The sequence below is a fragment of the Lepidochelys kempii genome, chromosome 10 (genome assembly GCF_965140285.1).
Source record: "Lepidochelys kempii isolate rLepKem1 chromosome 10, rLepKem1.hap1, whole genome shotgun sequence".
NCBI classification, from domain to species: domain Eukaryota; kingdom Metazoa; phylum Chordata; order Testudines; family Cheloniidae; genus Lepidochelys; species Lepidochelys kempii.
Window position 1 is genome coordinate 64739219 of NC_136389.1, and position 14163 is coordinate 64753381.

The window sequence follows — 14163 nt, forward strand, 5'->3', positions numbered from 1 at the left end:
ACTGTAATGAGAGTGATCACTTAAGGTGAGCTATTACCAGCAGGAGAGCGGGGGGGGGGGGGGGGGGGAGGGACCTTTTGTAGTGATAATCAAGGTGGGCCATTTCCAGCAGTTGACAAGAATGTCTGAGGAACAGTGTAAAGCTTTTGCCAAGATTTTCAAAATTAGCTAGTAATTTTGGGTTCCCAACTTGACACACCTTACAGTGGCTGATTTTCTGAAGGCACTGAGCACCCACCCTTTAAAAATGTCTCAGGTTAAGCACCCAAACCACTTTTGAAACCTTGGCCCTTATAATATTCTGGGAGAGAACAATCACACTGTTTTTAATATTGAGACAAAGAGGTGCTGGAGATTGATGCAGCTATTATGGCTGACTGAGCTGGTTCAGAATAGATTTTTTTTAATTGCCAGTCTCTACCCGGTCCTAATGACTTTTTGTAGACACAATCTTTTATTACAAAAAGGGGGAAAAAATCACCTTGCCGCACTTTTGCCATGGAGTTACTAAACCCCATCACATCTTGTACATACTGGATGGTGGTTGATCATGCATTAGCTAAAACAGCATGGGAATAAGGAACAATACACTTAAAGGATTAGGATGCAATGACGCAAAATAATGTTTTTCAATTGGCAAGAGAAATAAGACCAAATATCTAAATGTGCCTGAGCATTAGCCCTGCTCCTACAAAATGGCTAGTTACAATATTGGCACTTTACAATGTCATTTCACATAATTGGACAGTAAACATTTATGGAAACTAAGTTTAGAAATTGATTCAATAGAAACCTAACTCATAGCTTTTCCTTTGGAAAATAATAGTTTTGTGGGACCTACTAAAATACATTTTTAAGCAAGAAAGCTTTGTATTTAATCTTCAGTTACACACCTGATTTCAATGTTGAAACGTCATTGGACAAAGGGTTGGAAACAAGTTTGGGTTCCAGGCTCTGAAGCAGGGGCCTGTGCGCTTGATCTCACTGTGACTCTTGCTGAATAATTCACCTGACGGGTATAGAAGTCTTCTTCCCCACAAAGCTGGTACTGGCATCACGCAGCGTGGGAACTCTGGCACAACCCAACGGGACTAAGCGGAGGCTGTAGCAGTTGTGCAAGGAAGAGAGTCATATTCGAATGAGAGCAGCTTACACTAAATCTCCTTCCCATCCCAACATTTACACAGCCTCAGCAGCTTGCACCAGCGCAACACTGGTGGTGGCCAACATGTCACATGCTTTCTCCACAGTTGCAGAAACGAAGGGCAGTTGGTAATAACGGCTTACGCCTCCAGTCTGCAACTGGACAGAGCTTTGTACCTGGGTCCTGCCTGAGCACAGGGGCCCGGAAGCCGTTGGGATTTCCGCGCCTCCCCCAGAACTTCAGGGCTGCCTGTGGGCGGCTCTTGGTGCCTGGCGCCCTTCAGCGAGCGGGCTCGGCCCTGCGCCGGTGGGGGCAATTCCTGGGAGAAGCGGGGGGAGCTTGGCGATGGGGGCGGAGGGGAGCCCTAGCTATGGCTTGTATCTACCGCTGGCAGCGGCAGCCTGGGCTAAGGGGACTCCAGCCCGAGTCCTGGCTCCTTGCCGAACCGTGGGGCGAGGAGCAGCCACCCCGCGGGACTAGCGAGGCCCCGAAACTCAGCAGCACCCCAGGGTGGTGCGCCTCCCGCTCGGCCCCGGACAGGCAGCCTGAGGTCCGGGGCGCCAGCAGCCGGGAGAGCGAGCCCGGGTCCGGCGGCATCGGGCCGGAGCTGCAGCAGGAGGCGAGCGCCTCACCCCCTGCCTCCGCGCCGCTGCGCGCCCAGGCGAAGCGGCCAAACCCGCCCCCTCACATGATCCCGCCGGCCCCTAATCCCCTCTGCGCCTCCCCGGCGGCTCAGTGCGAGGCTGAGGCCGGCGCGATGAAGGGAGGCTGCGGCCAGGGCTGGAGGCACCGGGCAAGAGGAGGCCGGGCAGCCTCCGTCCTGCTGCTCCTGGGGGCTCTGGCCGCCTTTCACCTGCCTCGCAGGGGCGCTGCCGCCCAGCGGCTCAGCGGGGACACAGGTAGGCTGGGGGCGCGGAGTGTCAGCCGGCTGCGTTCACACCTCGGGAGCGGCTCCGCTCCGCAGGAAAGGGGCGCTGGGTGGGAAAAGCGCAGTAGCCCCAGGACTAGCCCTTGCATGGGCCGCTTGGTTTACGGGGGCTTTTCAGCTACTCAATCGGCGATGCACACAGTGCCCGGGGGGGAAGCGTTGGAAAGAGCTTGGGGTCTTTCTTGTCACACTATAGTTGCTAAGAAAGGCAAATTTGTTCAACTATTTCAGTAGGGGCCTAAGTTTTCTCCCTTTCCTTCGCTGGCTGTTTTCCTCCCCCGCGGTTGGAATGGAGCCGTTTATTTCTTTTGCCGGAATAACTCCAGCCTGACCTGTATGTGGTTGGAAAATGTCTAAGTTTAAGCAAACCTTCCGGGGCAATACATGGCACCCACCCCAGTTTTTTTGCCTCTCTGGAGTCTTATCTGGACGTCAGAGTTGTACTGGAAACCTCGGGATACCTGAACATTGGTTGCTCTAGAAAGGGATGTGTGTCAAAGGCTCATTAGACAAAGGGTTGGAAACAAGTTTGGGTTGCTGGCTTTCCTCAGTGCTGGTTGCACCGAGTTGTGTGCAGGAGTGAAACATTGACAATATATACCATTATGTGTATCGCAACAGTTCTCTGTCTGGGGATTCCAAAAATTAAGAACAAATCATTTAAAATGAGTTCCTACGTTCCACCTAGCCAGAATTCCATTGAAGACATCCTCAAAACTTTTGTAGCTGGGGGAGACGACTATGTTTGATAATATGCACAAGACCTTTGTATTCTCTTTTCAGAAAATAAAACACAATGTATTCCCTCTTCCTCATCGGAATTTCCTGAGGCATTTTTTACACAACAGGAGAGAGAAGATGGGGGGATCATTATCTATTTCATAATTATCCTTTACATGTTTATGGCTGTATCCATTGTGTGTGATGATTACTTCCTTCCTTCTCTAGAGATCATTAGTGAATGTAAGTTATTTTTTAAGTCCTAGTAATGATTTCTGTAAAATTGAACAACTATTGGCAAGATTATTCTCTTGGCAGAGTTTCACAACATGAATGCAACTTAGAAATAAGGGCAGAAAGTTCGACGTTCAATATTTAGCTTAGTTGGGAAACAATGTACAGGGAGAGTGGGCTTCTGGCTGCTAAACTACAGGAGTGTAGGAGATGTAATATTGACATCCAGGCTTAACACCAAAAAGAAAATATTTTAAATAAAGTGATTAACTTTAAAGTGATTTTAAAAATGAAAGTACCAGATGTTCTAGACTAAGGCAGATAAACTTTTCTGCAGGAACCAGTGTCCTGGGAAAAGCTAACAAAACACACTAGTACCAATAGGATTCCTCTTGTATAGATCATGTTGATAAACTGGAGTGTTCAGAAAACAGCCCCAGAATGATTAAAGGATTAGAAAACATTCCTTACAGTGAAAAGAAAAGGAGTACTTGTGGCACCTTAGAGACTAACCAATTTATTTGAGCATAAGCTTCTGTGAGCTACAGCTCACTTCATCGGATGCATACAAGGCAGTTTCCACAGTATGCATCCGATGAAGTGAGCTGTAGCTCACAAAAGCTTATGCTCAAATAAATTGGTTAGTCTCTAAGGTGCCACAAGTGCTCCTTTTCTTTTTGCGAATACAGACTAACACGGCTGTTACTCTGAAACCTATCCTTATAGTGAAAGAGTCAAGAAATTCAATATATTTAGTTTGATCAAATAGGTGGTTATAGGGTGATTTGCTAACAATCCAAGTATCTACATGGGGAACAAAAATGTGTAATACCGTGTTCTTCAATGTAACAAGCAAAGTGTAACAGTATCTTAGACAAATTCAGACTCTAAATAAAGGCGCACATCGTAATAAGGTAATTAACCACTGGAACAATTTACCCAGAGCTGTAGGGGAATCTCCATCACTAGAAGTTTTTAAATCTAGATTGGATTTTTTCTAAAAGGTTTCCTCTAGTTGAAGCAGGAATTAATTCAGGGAAGTCCTAAGACTGGTGTTTCAGGCTAGATGATCAACACTCCCTGCTGGCTCTATCATCCCACATGCAGCAGGACAGAAGGGCAGGTACACACATTTGCTTTCTCTCTATCTACAGTAGATATCTCCTAGCTAAGTGCCTATATAGTAAGATGCTGGGTGCATTAGAAATATCTTACTTAAAATCAGTTTAAGCAGTGGGGGGAACAAAGGTGTTAACTTGTTAGAATCATAAATAATTTACCTAATAAATAACCTGACAATTTCCAAGAGCATAAGGACACAATGTTAAGAACAGTGGTGACCTCTTCTACCAAATGTATGTGCTAGTGGAAACAATGGGAGTTTTGCCATAAAAGCTAGTGGTAAACTTAGCCCTAAAGTTTCCTTCATCCCCATACAATTAAAACCAAAACCCATTCATTAAGAGACAATTGCTGCATAAAATGCCCAATCCTGAGTGGGCTGGTAACTTTGTGTTTTGTTATGCTTAAAGGAATCTTAAGCTGCTTAACTAAGGCCATGTCTACACTACCACTTATATCAGCAAAATTTTTACGTCATTCAGGGATGTGAAAAATAACACCCCTGAGGAGATACATTTCACTCGCATAAGTGCTAGTGTGCACACCACTATGTTGGCAGGAGAACGTCTCCTGCTGGTATAGCTACCACTGTGTGTGGAGGTGGTTTTATTATGTGGATGGGAGAACTCTCTGCCGTTCGCATAGAATGGCTACACAAGTGATCTTGCAGCAGCGCAGCTGCAGCGGTACAGCCGTGCCGCTGTAAACTTACTAGTGTAGACGTGGCTTAAGCCTTACACAATATATCCATGAAGCAAGTAGTACTATACCCATTTTACAAATGGATTCAGCAAGTAAGTGAAGCAGGAACTAATTGTCAGTTTTATGCTTCACTGAGTTGCTGATGCTTGACTTGAGGAGTGTATTTTCCTCACAACAGTAGATACAAACAAGTAACATCTAGAACATCAATGAACTTGGATTTAAATCTGACTTTACATTTTTCACCCACAAATAAAGGTCCCAATCCTACACGTTTATAAATCTTGTGCACTTATATTAGAGCAAAAACTATTTCAACACTTAAAACCTATGCACCAGTCTTTAGAAAAGTTTATAAATGAAGTTCTTGAACAGTTGTCTTCCTGACATTCAAACAAAGGTCTCCAAGCATCTGTGTTATAGCTTATTCTGTAACCAATAAATTAATTTTCTTCTGCGAAGAATATAAGGAGCTACTTTTTACACATTAGTTGTAAGTAGTGTGTGTAGATTAGAGGTGTAACTTTTGTTTAATAGTAAGTATTTTATTCCATCTTCAGCCCTTGACCTCTCTCAGGATGTTGCTGGAGCAACTTTTATGGCAGCTGGTAGCTCCGCTCCTGAATTGGTCACTGCTTTTCTAGGTAAAACGAATAATTGTTTAACAATTCTGAATATATAATCTCCCATCCGCCCAAAAAAACTAAAAAGCGGAAATTAACTATGTTAAACACTGTTTTGCTTACAGGGGTATTCGTGACAAAAGGAGACATTGGAGTTAGCACCATCCTTGGATCTGCAATCTATAACCTTCTCGGTATCTGTGCAGCTTGTGGGTTGTTATCTAGTGTGGTACGTAAAACACGGATATAATTTGTCTCTCTTTAGAGCCAAATGATGGTAACTTCCTATGGTTTACTGACAAAAGTCAAAGCAAGTTTAGTATGATGATAGTTCAATTTATTACTCAGTAGCAAAACGGCATGTAATCAATCAGCAGATAACTCCCCAAAAAGATTTTTTTTAAATTACTTTTGAGTTACTATATTTAAATCATTTCCTAAGAACCAAGTTAGTCACATATCAATACAGAAACGTTAAGGCAGCATGTACAGTAGCTGGTGAAAGAACTACAACAGATTTGAAAAAGTAATTTGTGTCCTGCAGGTTTCGAGGCTGTCTTGTTGGCCACTGTTTAGAGACTGTTTGGCATATGCAATTAGTGCCGCAGCAGTCCTTGCAATGATATTTGACAGCAGAATTTACTGGTAAGTGCACAATTTGTGTTAAATTCATGTTGACTGGAAATTAGTGAGTGTAAAAATCAGTTTATTTTGTCACTTTTTCATCAAGCATTAACCTCAAGTATCCCAATCTGAAGTTCATTGTATAGTACATTGACAAATATGAATATCTTGTTGGCTTTAAGAATTGTATATTGAATTCAGTGTTCATGAAGGCTATTGCATTAACCATTCTGTGGGTTCCTGCTTATAAATCTCAACCAGCATAGGCTTCCTTGCACTGAACTTCAAACCTGTTCTGGTGTCCTCTCTCTTGCACAACCATTAGTCTTCATAGTCTATTCCTTTGTTAACCTCTCTTTTGTGCACCTGACTTGAGATAGTTGTCCATTATCAAATGGACTGAGTAACTCATATGAACTGCTGAACTATCAGATGGTAACTATTTTCAGTCAATATTGACCTTAATTGGCTTTGAACCTATGAGGAGAGGCTTTAGTCTTTAATGACCAGTTTCCCGAACCATTCAGCCTCCACTTTTCTTCTTTCCCACAGAAATTAGCCTGCAATATGCATGAGAGCTGAATTTTTAGGTTTTTCTTTAACTGGGTAATGGAAGCACCTACCAGCTGTCATTATTCCATGTTCATTACTAAATACATTGCACTCATTTGGCATTTTTATCTTCAAAGACCATTAAAATCCTCAACATCCTTGTGAGCTGAGTTTACAAATTGTGGGTTCAGTTCTAATATAAAGGGGCAACACTCTATTTAAGTCAATGGAGTTGCACCCATTTGTTCCAGAAGAGATTTGGATTAGTTTCTCTTCTTTACAAATAAGTTCCTCTGTGTAGCCTTCAGCAAATTAGCTAAACCCAGGAATAGAACTCTGAAGTTCCTGGCTTCTAAGCAGAGCTCAGACCATGCCTTCTGTTGATTAACATAATAGGATTCAATCTTGCAAATGTTTACGCATGAGTAGTTCCATAAGACTACAGAATACTGTCGCAGATAAGTGTTTGTGGGACTGGGGCTGTCTTCTGTTAATCAAATAGCTGTAAAATAAGGAGAAACAGTCTCCAAGATGGTATCTATACATAACGTGTGTCCTGGTAAACCAGAAATCTTTGATAATCTGCATTGGGGAAATACGTTTAATTGTTTCCACTTATTTTCCTTCTGCTGCCAAAGCCAATTAATTATCTCCTTAGTGGGCAGTCACTTAAGTATTACTAAGCTAAAACAGCTTTTTTAAACATCAATTTCTTTTTAAAATAACTGAAGATAAAAATGAGTTGGATTTTTATGTAAAATCCAATTTTTATTCTAGGTATGAAGGTGCTTCCCTGCTGCTGATTTATGGGTTATATATTCTGGTGCTGTGTTTTGATATTAAAATCAATCAATATATTATGAAGAAGTTTAGTCCCTGCTGTACTTGTTTTGCAAAAGCTATGGAAGAAAACACTGAACAGCAGCCATTAATTGGCTGGAAGGAAGAATGTGAACCACTAATTTGTCGACAATCAAGAACTGATAGTGGAATTTTTCATGACGAATCAGACTACTCACAACTTTCTATAAGTTTACTTGGGCTTGATGAAATTTCTGAAGGTATTAATACAGCCTCTACCAGTCTACGTGTGTTTCTAATTATGGGAGTGGGGGTTGAGTAAATTGTAAGACTAATTTCAAATGGTTTAGACCATGAAAGAACTCTAGTTGAGTGTAATACACTACTATTCCTTCTTGGAATCTGACCTTTAGCAAAATCAAAACACAGAGCTGGTTATATAAAGTTATCCACTGGAAGAATGCCAGAGCAGTCATTCATTTGAGCCACAGCAGAAGAACTATGATTGATGGGTAGAGTAACTTTCCTTGAGATTCTTTGAAGTTCATATTTGAAACTTCTCAACAGCTCAGCTGATAGGTCTTCCATTTGATATAACTGCCACTTGCCCTAACTGCGTGATACTGGTGTTCTGTGAAACAGGCAGTTAATTATAGCCCCAAAAGATGTGCTATAGTATGGATCTGATTAACGCTTCTGAGGCAGGAATTTAAGAAAGTGACAGCCCTGATATGACTAATCCGGTACCTATGGAAAAACTTCACTTAGGCACCTAGTTACTCAGTAAGAAAGCACCAAACAAACCCATTACAAAGAAGCTCAGGTTACTTAAGTAAGCAGAATAACTCAGGTGACTTTTCCTAGTGACGAAAGAAAGGGAAATCTTGTTTGAGATTGTATTTTTGTATGCTTTTGCCCATTGTTTTTACAAGTAAAGTCAGGTTATCAGATTATACACAAACATAGCCTCATTACAGAGATAGTTTAAAATGGTTTACCTTTTAATCTCCAACAGATCCTCCAAGTGTCTTCACTATCCCTGAAGCAGATTTAAAAAGAATTCTCTGGGTGTTATCTCTTCCTATTATTACACTACTCTATCTGACCACACCAGACTGCAGAAGACAGTTTTGGAAAAACTGGTTCATGGTGACATTTTTCATGTCAGCTGTGTGGATTTCTGCATTTACATATGTCCTTGTATGGATGGTAACAATAGTTGGTATGTACTTTACTTGCTGCTATATCATGTCAACTGACTCAATCACTGAGGAATGAATGATTTTTCACAACTGGGGAGGGTTAGATCTTAATTCTGTACTCTTCTGAAAAAGCTTAGCCTCAGACTGCATGTTCATAGCTCAAGTTTCTCCCCCACCTACTGCCCAAAAAAAGTGGTTAACAAGATAAATCAGCTGTTATTGCTTTGAAAAGGACTAGTTCAGAACTACCTAAAGACTGCATTGAGACGTTTTCATAGTTAACTTTCTTTCTTGGTCTGATATTTCCCTAGAAGAATATTTTCTGGAAATTGAGCTTGGCTGTACCATTGGGCTGCACCATCAGCTTTCCCAATCTAGGTGATGGGCATCTACTCATGTGGCTATGTAACAATGAATGCATTTGAGAAAAATATTTACAACTTCATTGCTCAAATTGTTCAGAAAATTATGGATTTGTTCTACCTAACGTTAAGATCATAAACAGCATTACAGGCATAGCATTATTTTAAAGCAGGTATCAAAGTTACCAAATTTATCTGCCAAGACTGGAGATAAAAGTTCAGTTCCTCTCATACAATGAAGTGAGCTATAGCTCACGAAAGCTTATGCTCAAATAAATTTGTTAGTCTAAGGTGCCACAAGTACTCCTTTTCTTTTTGCGAATACAGACTAACACAGCTGCTATTCTGAAACCATACAAGAGCAGTTATCACTAAACTTTAAATATCATTTCCTTGCAAGCATCAATTAGGAGGCTATGATCAATAATGGTCATTTAAAGAAATGAATTGATTTTAGTACCTTTAGCAACAAGTAAAGGGTTTTAACAAGTTTCAGGTTTGCCTTTTTTGCTGCTTTGATGGGGAGGCTTGAATTGTGTGTGTGTGTGATTTAAACCTTTAAAAATCATGTGTGTCTAGCAAACTAGGGAAAACTAGAGTACTCTGTCAGTCTCATGAACTCACATCTTAAGTGAAGGGGCAGAAGTATTTAATGAAGTCATCCTGTCTCCTCAGAGTTTTAGCAATTAGAGGTAAATAGGTGTAAAAGCAAAAAAATGTTTCTGAATGCTGACTAGACTGTTTTCCCCCTTTCAGTTGCTCAAACTTTCTGTCACATGGCATAACTTGACTAGTTCTCTAGTCATAGCTTTCAGGGTAGACATGAAATTTCAAATTTTAAGAACAAACCAAAAACCGACAAGCCTTTCAAGCTTTACATCTCAAAAAGCAAAGGGGAAGGGGGAAGTTACAACCCTTGCATTTCTCCTTTGTAGCTCCTTTAAGTCTGCCTATGTAGTCTACTAATTCACAACTAAATTTGTTTTGAATTCAGTCTAATTGAATGTCTTAAGGAAAAACAATCCTGCCAACAGAGGCTTGTGTAGTTTGATACAACCAAAAGTAAATAACTAGCTGTCAAGTCTAGTGTACTGATAGAGGTAATTCAGCACCTACTACATTCTCTCATTGTTTATAAAACACATCCTACTCATAACTAGGTAAAAGCAAAAAGAAAAGGAGTACTTGTGGCACCTTAGAGACTAACCAATTTATTTGAGCATGAGCTTTCATGAGCTACAGCGGTAACTTACTGTAGTGAGCTACGAATCTTTGACAATCTTTCCCATGTTGCAGGTGAGAGCTATTGCTGATCTGCTAGTTAGAGCCATGACAATGTGAAAGTGGATATGCCAAGGTTTCAAACAGGGTGGAGTGTTGGTCTACTTTGAAAAGTGATTAAAAGTGCTATTGGAAGGGGGGGGTCTGTGTCTCACTGACTTCAAACTGTGTTTGTTCTGTCTACAAGATAAAGCTTTAGATAGCCCTACATATTCATCCTGGGTTCTTTTCTTTTCATAAATCAGTTTTTGTAAAAGGTAATGCACTAATACCTATCCTACCCCTGGACTTCACAGGGTTTGTACAGGTTTAGCATACTGGAACTTAATTCTGGTGCATACAAAGAATAGAATCTAGCAAAAAACAAACAAACAAACAAACATTTGATAAATTCATGGAGGATAGGTCTATCAATGGCTATTAGCCATGATGGGCAGGGATGGTATCCCTAGCCTGTTTGCCAGAAGCTGAGAATGGGCAATGGGCTGAATCACTTGATTACCTGTTCTGTTCATTCCCTCGGGGGCACCTGGCATTGGCCACTGTCGGAAGACAGGATGCTGGGCAAGATGGACCTTTGGTCTGACCCAGTATGGCCATTCTTATGTTCACATTCCCTATTAGTATGTATTAGTCCAGGGGTGGGCAAACTTTTTGGCCCGAGGGCCACATCTGAGTATGGAAATTGTATGGCAGGCCATGAATGCTCACAAAATTGGGGGTTAGGGTGCGGGAGAGGGTGAGGGCTCTGGGGTAGGGCCAGAAGTGAGGAGTTCAGGGTGGGGGAGTGGTTGGGGGGGGGGGGTGAGGGCTCTGGGCTGGGACTGAGGATGAGGGGTTGGGGGTGCAGGAGGGTGCTCTGGGCTGGGACTGAGGGGCTCAAAGGGCAGGAGGTTGGGGTGCAGGCTCCAGGCGGCGCTTACCTCAAGCAGCTCCCGGAAGCAGCGGCATGTCTTCCTCCGACTCCTACGTGGAGGTACAGCCAGGAGGCTCTGCGCACTGCCCCGTCTGCAGGTAATGCCCCTGCAGCTCCCATTAGCTGTGGTTCCTGGCCAACAGGAGCTGTGGGGGTGGCGCTTGGGGCAGGGGCAGCATGTGGAGCCCCCTGGCTGCCTCTACACTGAGGAGTTGGAGGGGAAATGCTGCTGTTTCCGGGAGCCATGGCATGTGCGCAGCAGGGCAAGTCCCAGCTCAAGTGCCGGATTAAATCATCTGAAGGGCCGGATGTGGCCCCCCGGACAGTAGTTTGCCCACCCCTGTATTAGTCCCATCTTTACATTGTCACTTAACAGGCTAAAACTGCACTTTAACTAGAAGCTGATAAAACTATGTAGTGAGGAAAGAGATCAGACCTACTTCCGTTTAGGTTCCAATCTTACCTTTTAGGGCAAGAATCTAGCACTTTGTGCCATAGGCTAAGAGATTCATGCTTCAGCTCTCCCTTGTCACGCCCATTACTTTTTAGTCTTGGTTTACAAGATGACTTTCTTCCTACACTAATCCCCTAATCTGGGGAAGGAGGCTTTGGATCATTACAAATCCCAGATCAGAATAATTTTCAATCACTTCTAACAGAGAAGCAGCAGATTTAGATTCCCTATTTTTAAGTTTTGCCTCTAACTGACCTAAGCTGGTATCTGGCATGCAACTACAGCACACCTAAATTTACAGACAATCCACTGCATAATTTGTTCTAACAAAATTGCTTATTACTGTTTGTCAAAACCCTTACTATTATGGATGAAAGGCCCACTACAAAAAAAATGTAGAGGTAGACAATACACTTTTCAGTAAAGTGAATTAAATTAGCCTTTAAAAAACAAGTTAAAAGTTTAAACAGAGATCAAATCCTTCAAACTTTCTCCCAAAGTTTTATGAATACTGCTTTAGGGGAAACAAATGGAGACAACACCTGCTTGACGATAAAATCAAAACTAAAGGCTGCTCAAGGTTAGCCCCAAAAGATAAATTCAAATCCAAGTTAAGTAGTTCTAGCTTTAAATTTTAGGTAAGCAACTGAAGCACAAAGATGAAGAGAAGTTAATCCATTTTCAAAGCATTAATGGCTGCTAGCAGGGAAGAAAATAGTGTACTGCTACTGAAGTTAATGTGAGAAAACTAGTATTTACCGGTGGGAAACGTAGGCTTCTAAATAAGTAGAAGTGTTGCAATTATATTTTACTTAGCATTTTGCTAAGTATGACTACTAAGACTTGGAAAGTTACATTTTTTTGACTGAAGTGAAGTTTCACAGCAATGAATTTGGACAGTACAGTAGTAAGGATTATTTAAAGTCTTTTCATATGTCTCCCCAGGGAGTTCATGTGCTTTTTTCAAGAGTGAATGATTAAAGAGGTTACTGCTTCATGTGACTTCCAGAACTCATGTGATAAAATGCCAAAAGAACACAAGGGATTAGTCTATTTTCAGCAGTTCAAAAAGTGTCAATGGTCAAACCTCAAACTTGTACTGTATCTGCAGGAAGTCAGTAATAGCCTTCTACCTCTAGCTGAGTGGGCATATTTATTTTCAAAGCTGAAAACAAATTCCACATCATGTTACTGATAGGTGCTTGTTCCATTAGTAAATAACCACTGACTAGTTAAGAAAAAAGTCAGTGTAAGATTTCAGTAAATAAAGTTAAGCTATCCTGAATTATTACTGGCTCCCACAGATTCCTTTTGGAATTAGCATACAAATACCAATCCTTTCTTTCTCTGGTAAGCACAGATCCATAGCAGATTCCTCAGGCCAGACTTCAGCTACGAAACGTGTTGTTACTCAGTATCCTTGTTTATTCACTACAGGTGATACGCTGGCAATTCCAGAAACAGTAATGGGTCTTACATTACTAGCAGCAGGGACAAGCATACCAGACACAGTTGCAAGTGTACTGGTGGCTAGGAAAGGTAAGAATTTCAGCATTCATGCTCACTCAATTAAGAACTTGTTTTCGGAGCTAGGGCAGAGAGGTCTCAACACACACACACACACACACACACAATATATCTGAAAGGGTCAGAGCAAATCATAAAGCTGCTACTGTTTGCCTAAAACAAAATTCATTAGTATTAAATACTGAAGTTCACTTAAAGTCAATTGTAGCTTAGCCTTCCAAAATTTAAAAGGGAGGGGGGGAAGGAAAGGGTTTGGAAAAGTTTGATTGCTGTTGGACAAGAATTATGATTGCTATAAAACTGCAAGTTTAATTGTGTTCCAACAGGATTGATTTTAGGCCCGTAGTATATAGTTTACTTTATCAAGTGATCTCAATGTAGGTGCTCATAGTTTAGGGAGATGCTTAGAAAATTCTTTCTACAGTACAATAAAAATGAATGGACACTTGGTGTTTTTTGTTTTGCAGGGAAAGGAGATATGGCTATGTCTAACATTGTAGGATCTAATGTATTCGATATGCTGTGTTTGGGAGTACCTTGGTTTATAAAAACTGCCTTCATAGATACATCAGCACCCGTGGAAGTGAATAGCAGTGGTTTGACTTACACAGCTATTTCTCTTATTTGTTCCATTATTTTTATTTTTCTGGCAGTTCACCTGAATGGCTGGAAGTTAGATAAGAAACTGGGAGCAGTCTGTCTAGTAATGTACTTAGCATTTGCTGTATTGTCAATTTTATATGAACTTGGGATCATTGGGAACAATCCTGTAAAGGTCTGTGGTGGCAAGTTTTAGCCAGTGACTGTACTGAGGAAGACACAAAACAATGAGAGAGGATCAATTTCTTCATTTAGTCAAATAAAAAAAATCCAAAACTCCCTTTGGGCTCTAAAACTTATTTACAGAAGTTCTAAATCATGGCATAAAAGTAATCTTAAAAATAAAACAACATCACAGCCTAATTGGAGCC

The 14163-nt window shown here is 41.4% G+C and overlaps 1 protein-coding gene and 1 long non-coding RNA gene across 4 annotated transcripts in view; one reads left to right on the top strand and one right to left on the bottom strand.

Annotated features, from left to right (window-relative positions):
* Positions 1–1803, bottom strand: part of LOC140894955 (uncharacterized) — a 305659-nt gene extending 303856 nt beyond the window's left edge. For both annotated transcript variants that reach the window (XR_013636433.1, XR_012154013.2), the window contains exon 1: positions 894–1803. This is a non-coding gene — a long non-coding RNA (uncharacterized LOC140894955). The remainder of the gene's footprint in view (positions 1–893) is intronic.
* Positions 1795–14071, top strand: SLC24A5 (solute carrier family 24 member 5). 2 transcript variants are annotated; one of them, XM_073303944.2, is made up of 9 exons: positions 1797–2043; positions 2856–3035; positions 5411–5494; positions 5599–5702; positions 6018–6118; positions 7427–7710; positions 8466–8672; positions 13103–13204; positions 13660–14071. In XM_073303944.2, exons 1-9 carry the CDS (start codon positions 1833–1835, stop codon positions 13986–13988), a joined length of 1602 nt encoding a protein of 533 aa, XP_073160045.1. In that variant the 5' UTR covers positions 1797–1832; the 3' UTR covers positions 13989–14071. The 2 variants fall into 2 exon arrangements, with proteins under 2 accessions (XP_073160046.1, XP_073160045.1); XM_073303945.2 differs by lacking the exon at positions 13103–13204 and having other exon boundaries at positions 1795–2043.
* The last annotated feature ends 92 nt before the right edge of the window (positions 14072–14163 follow it).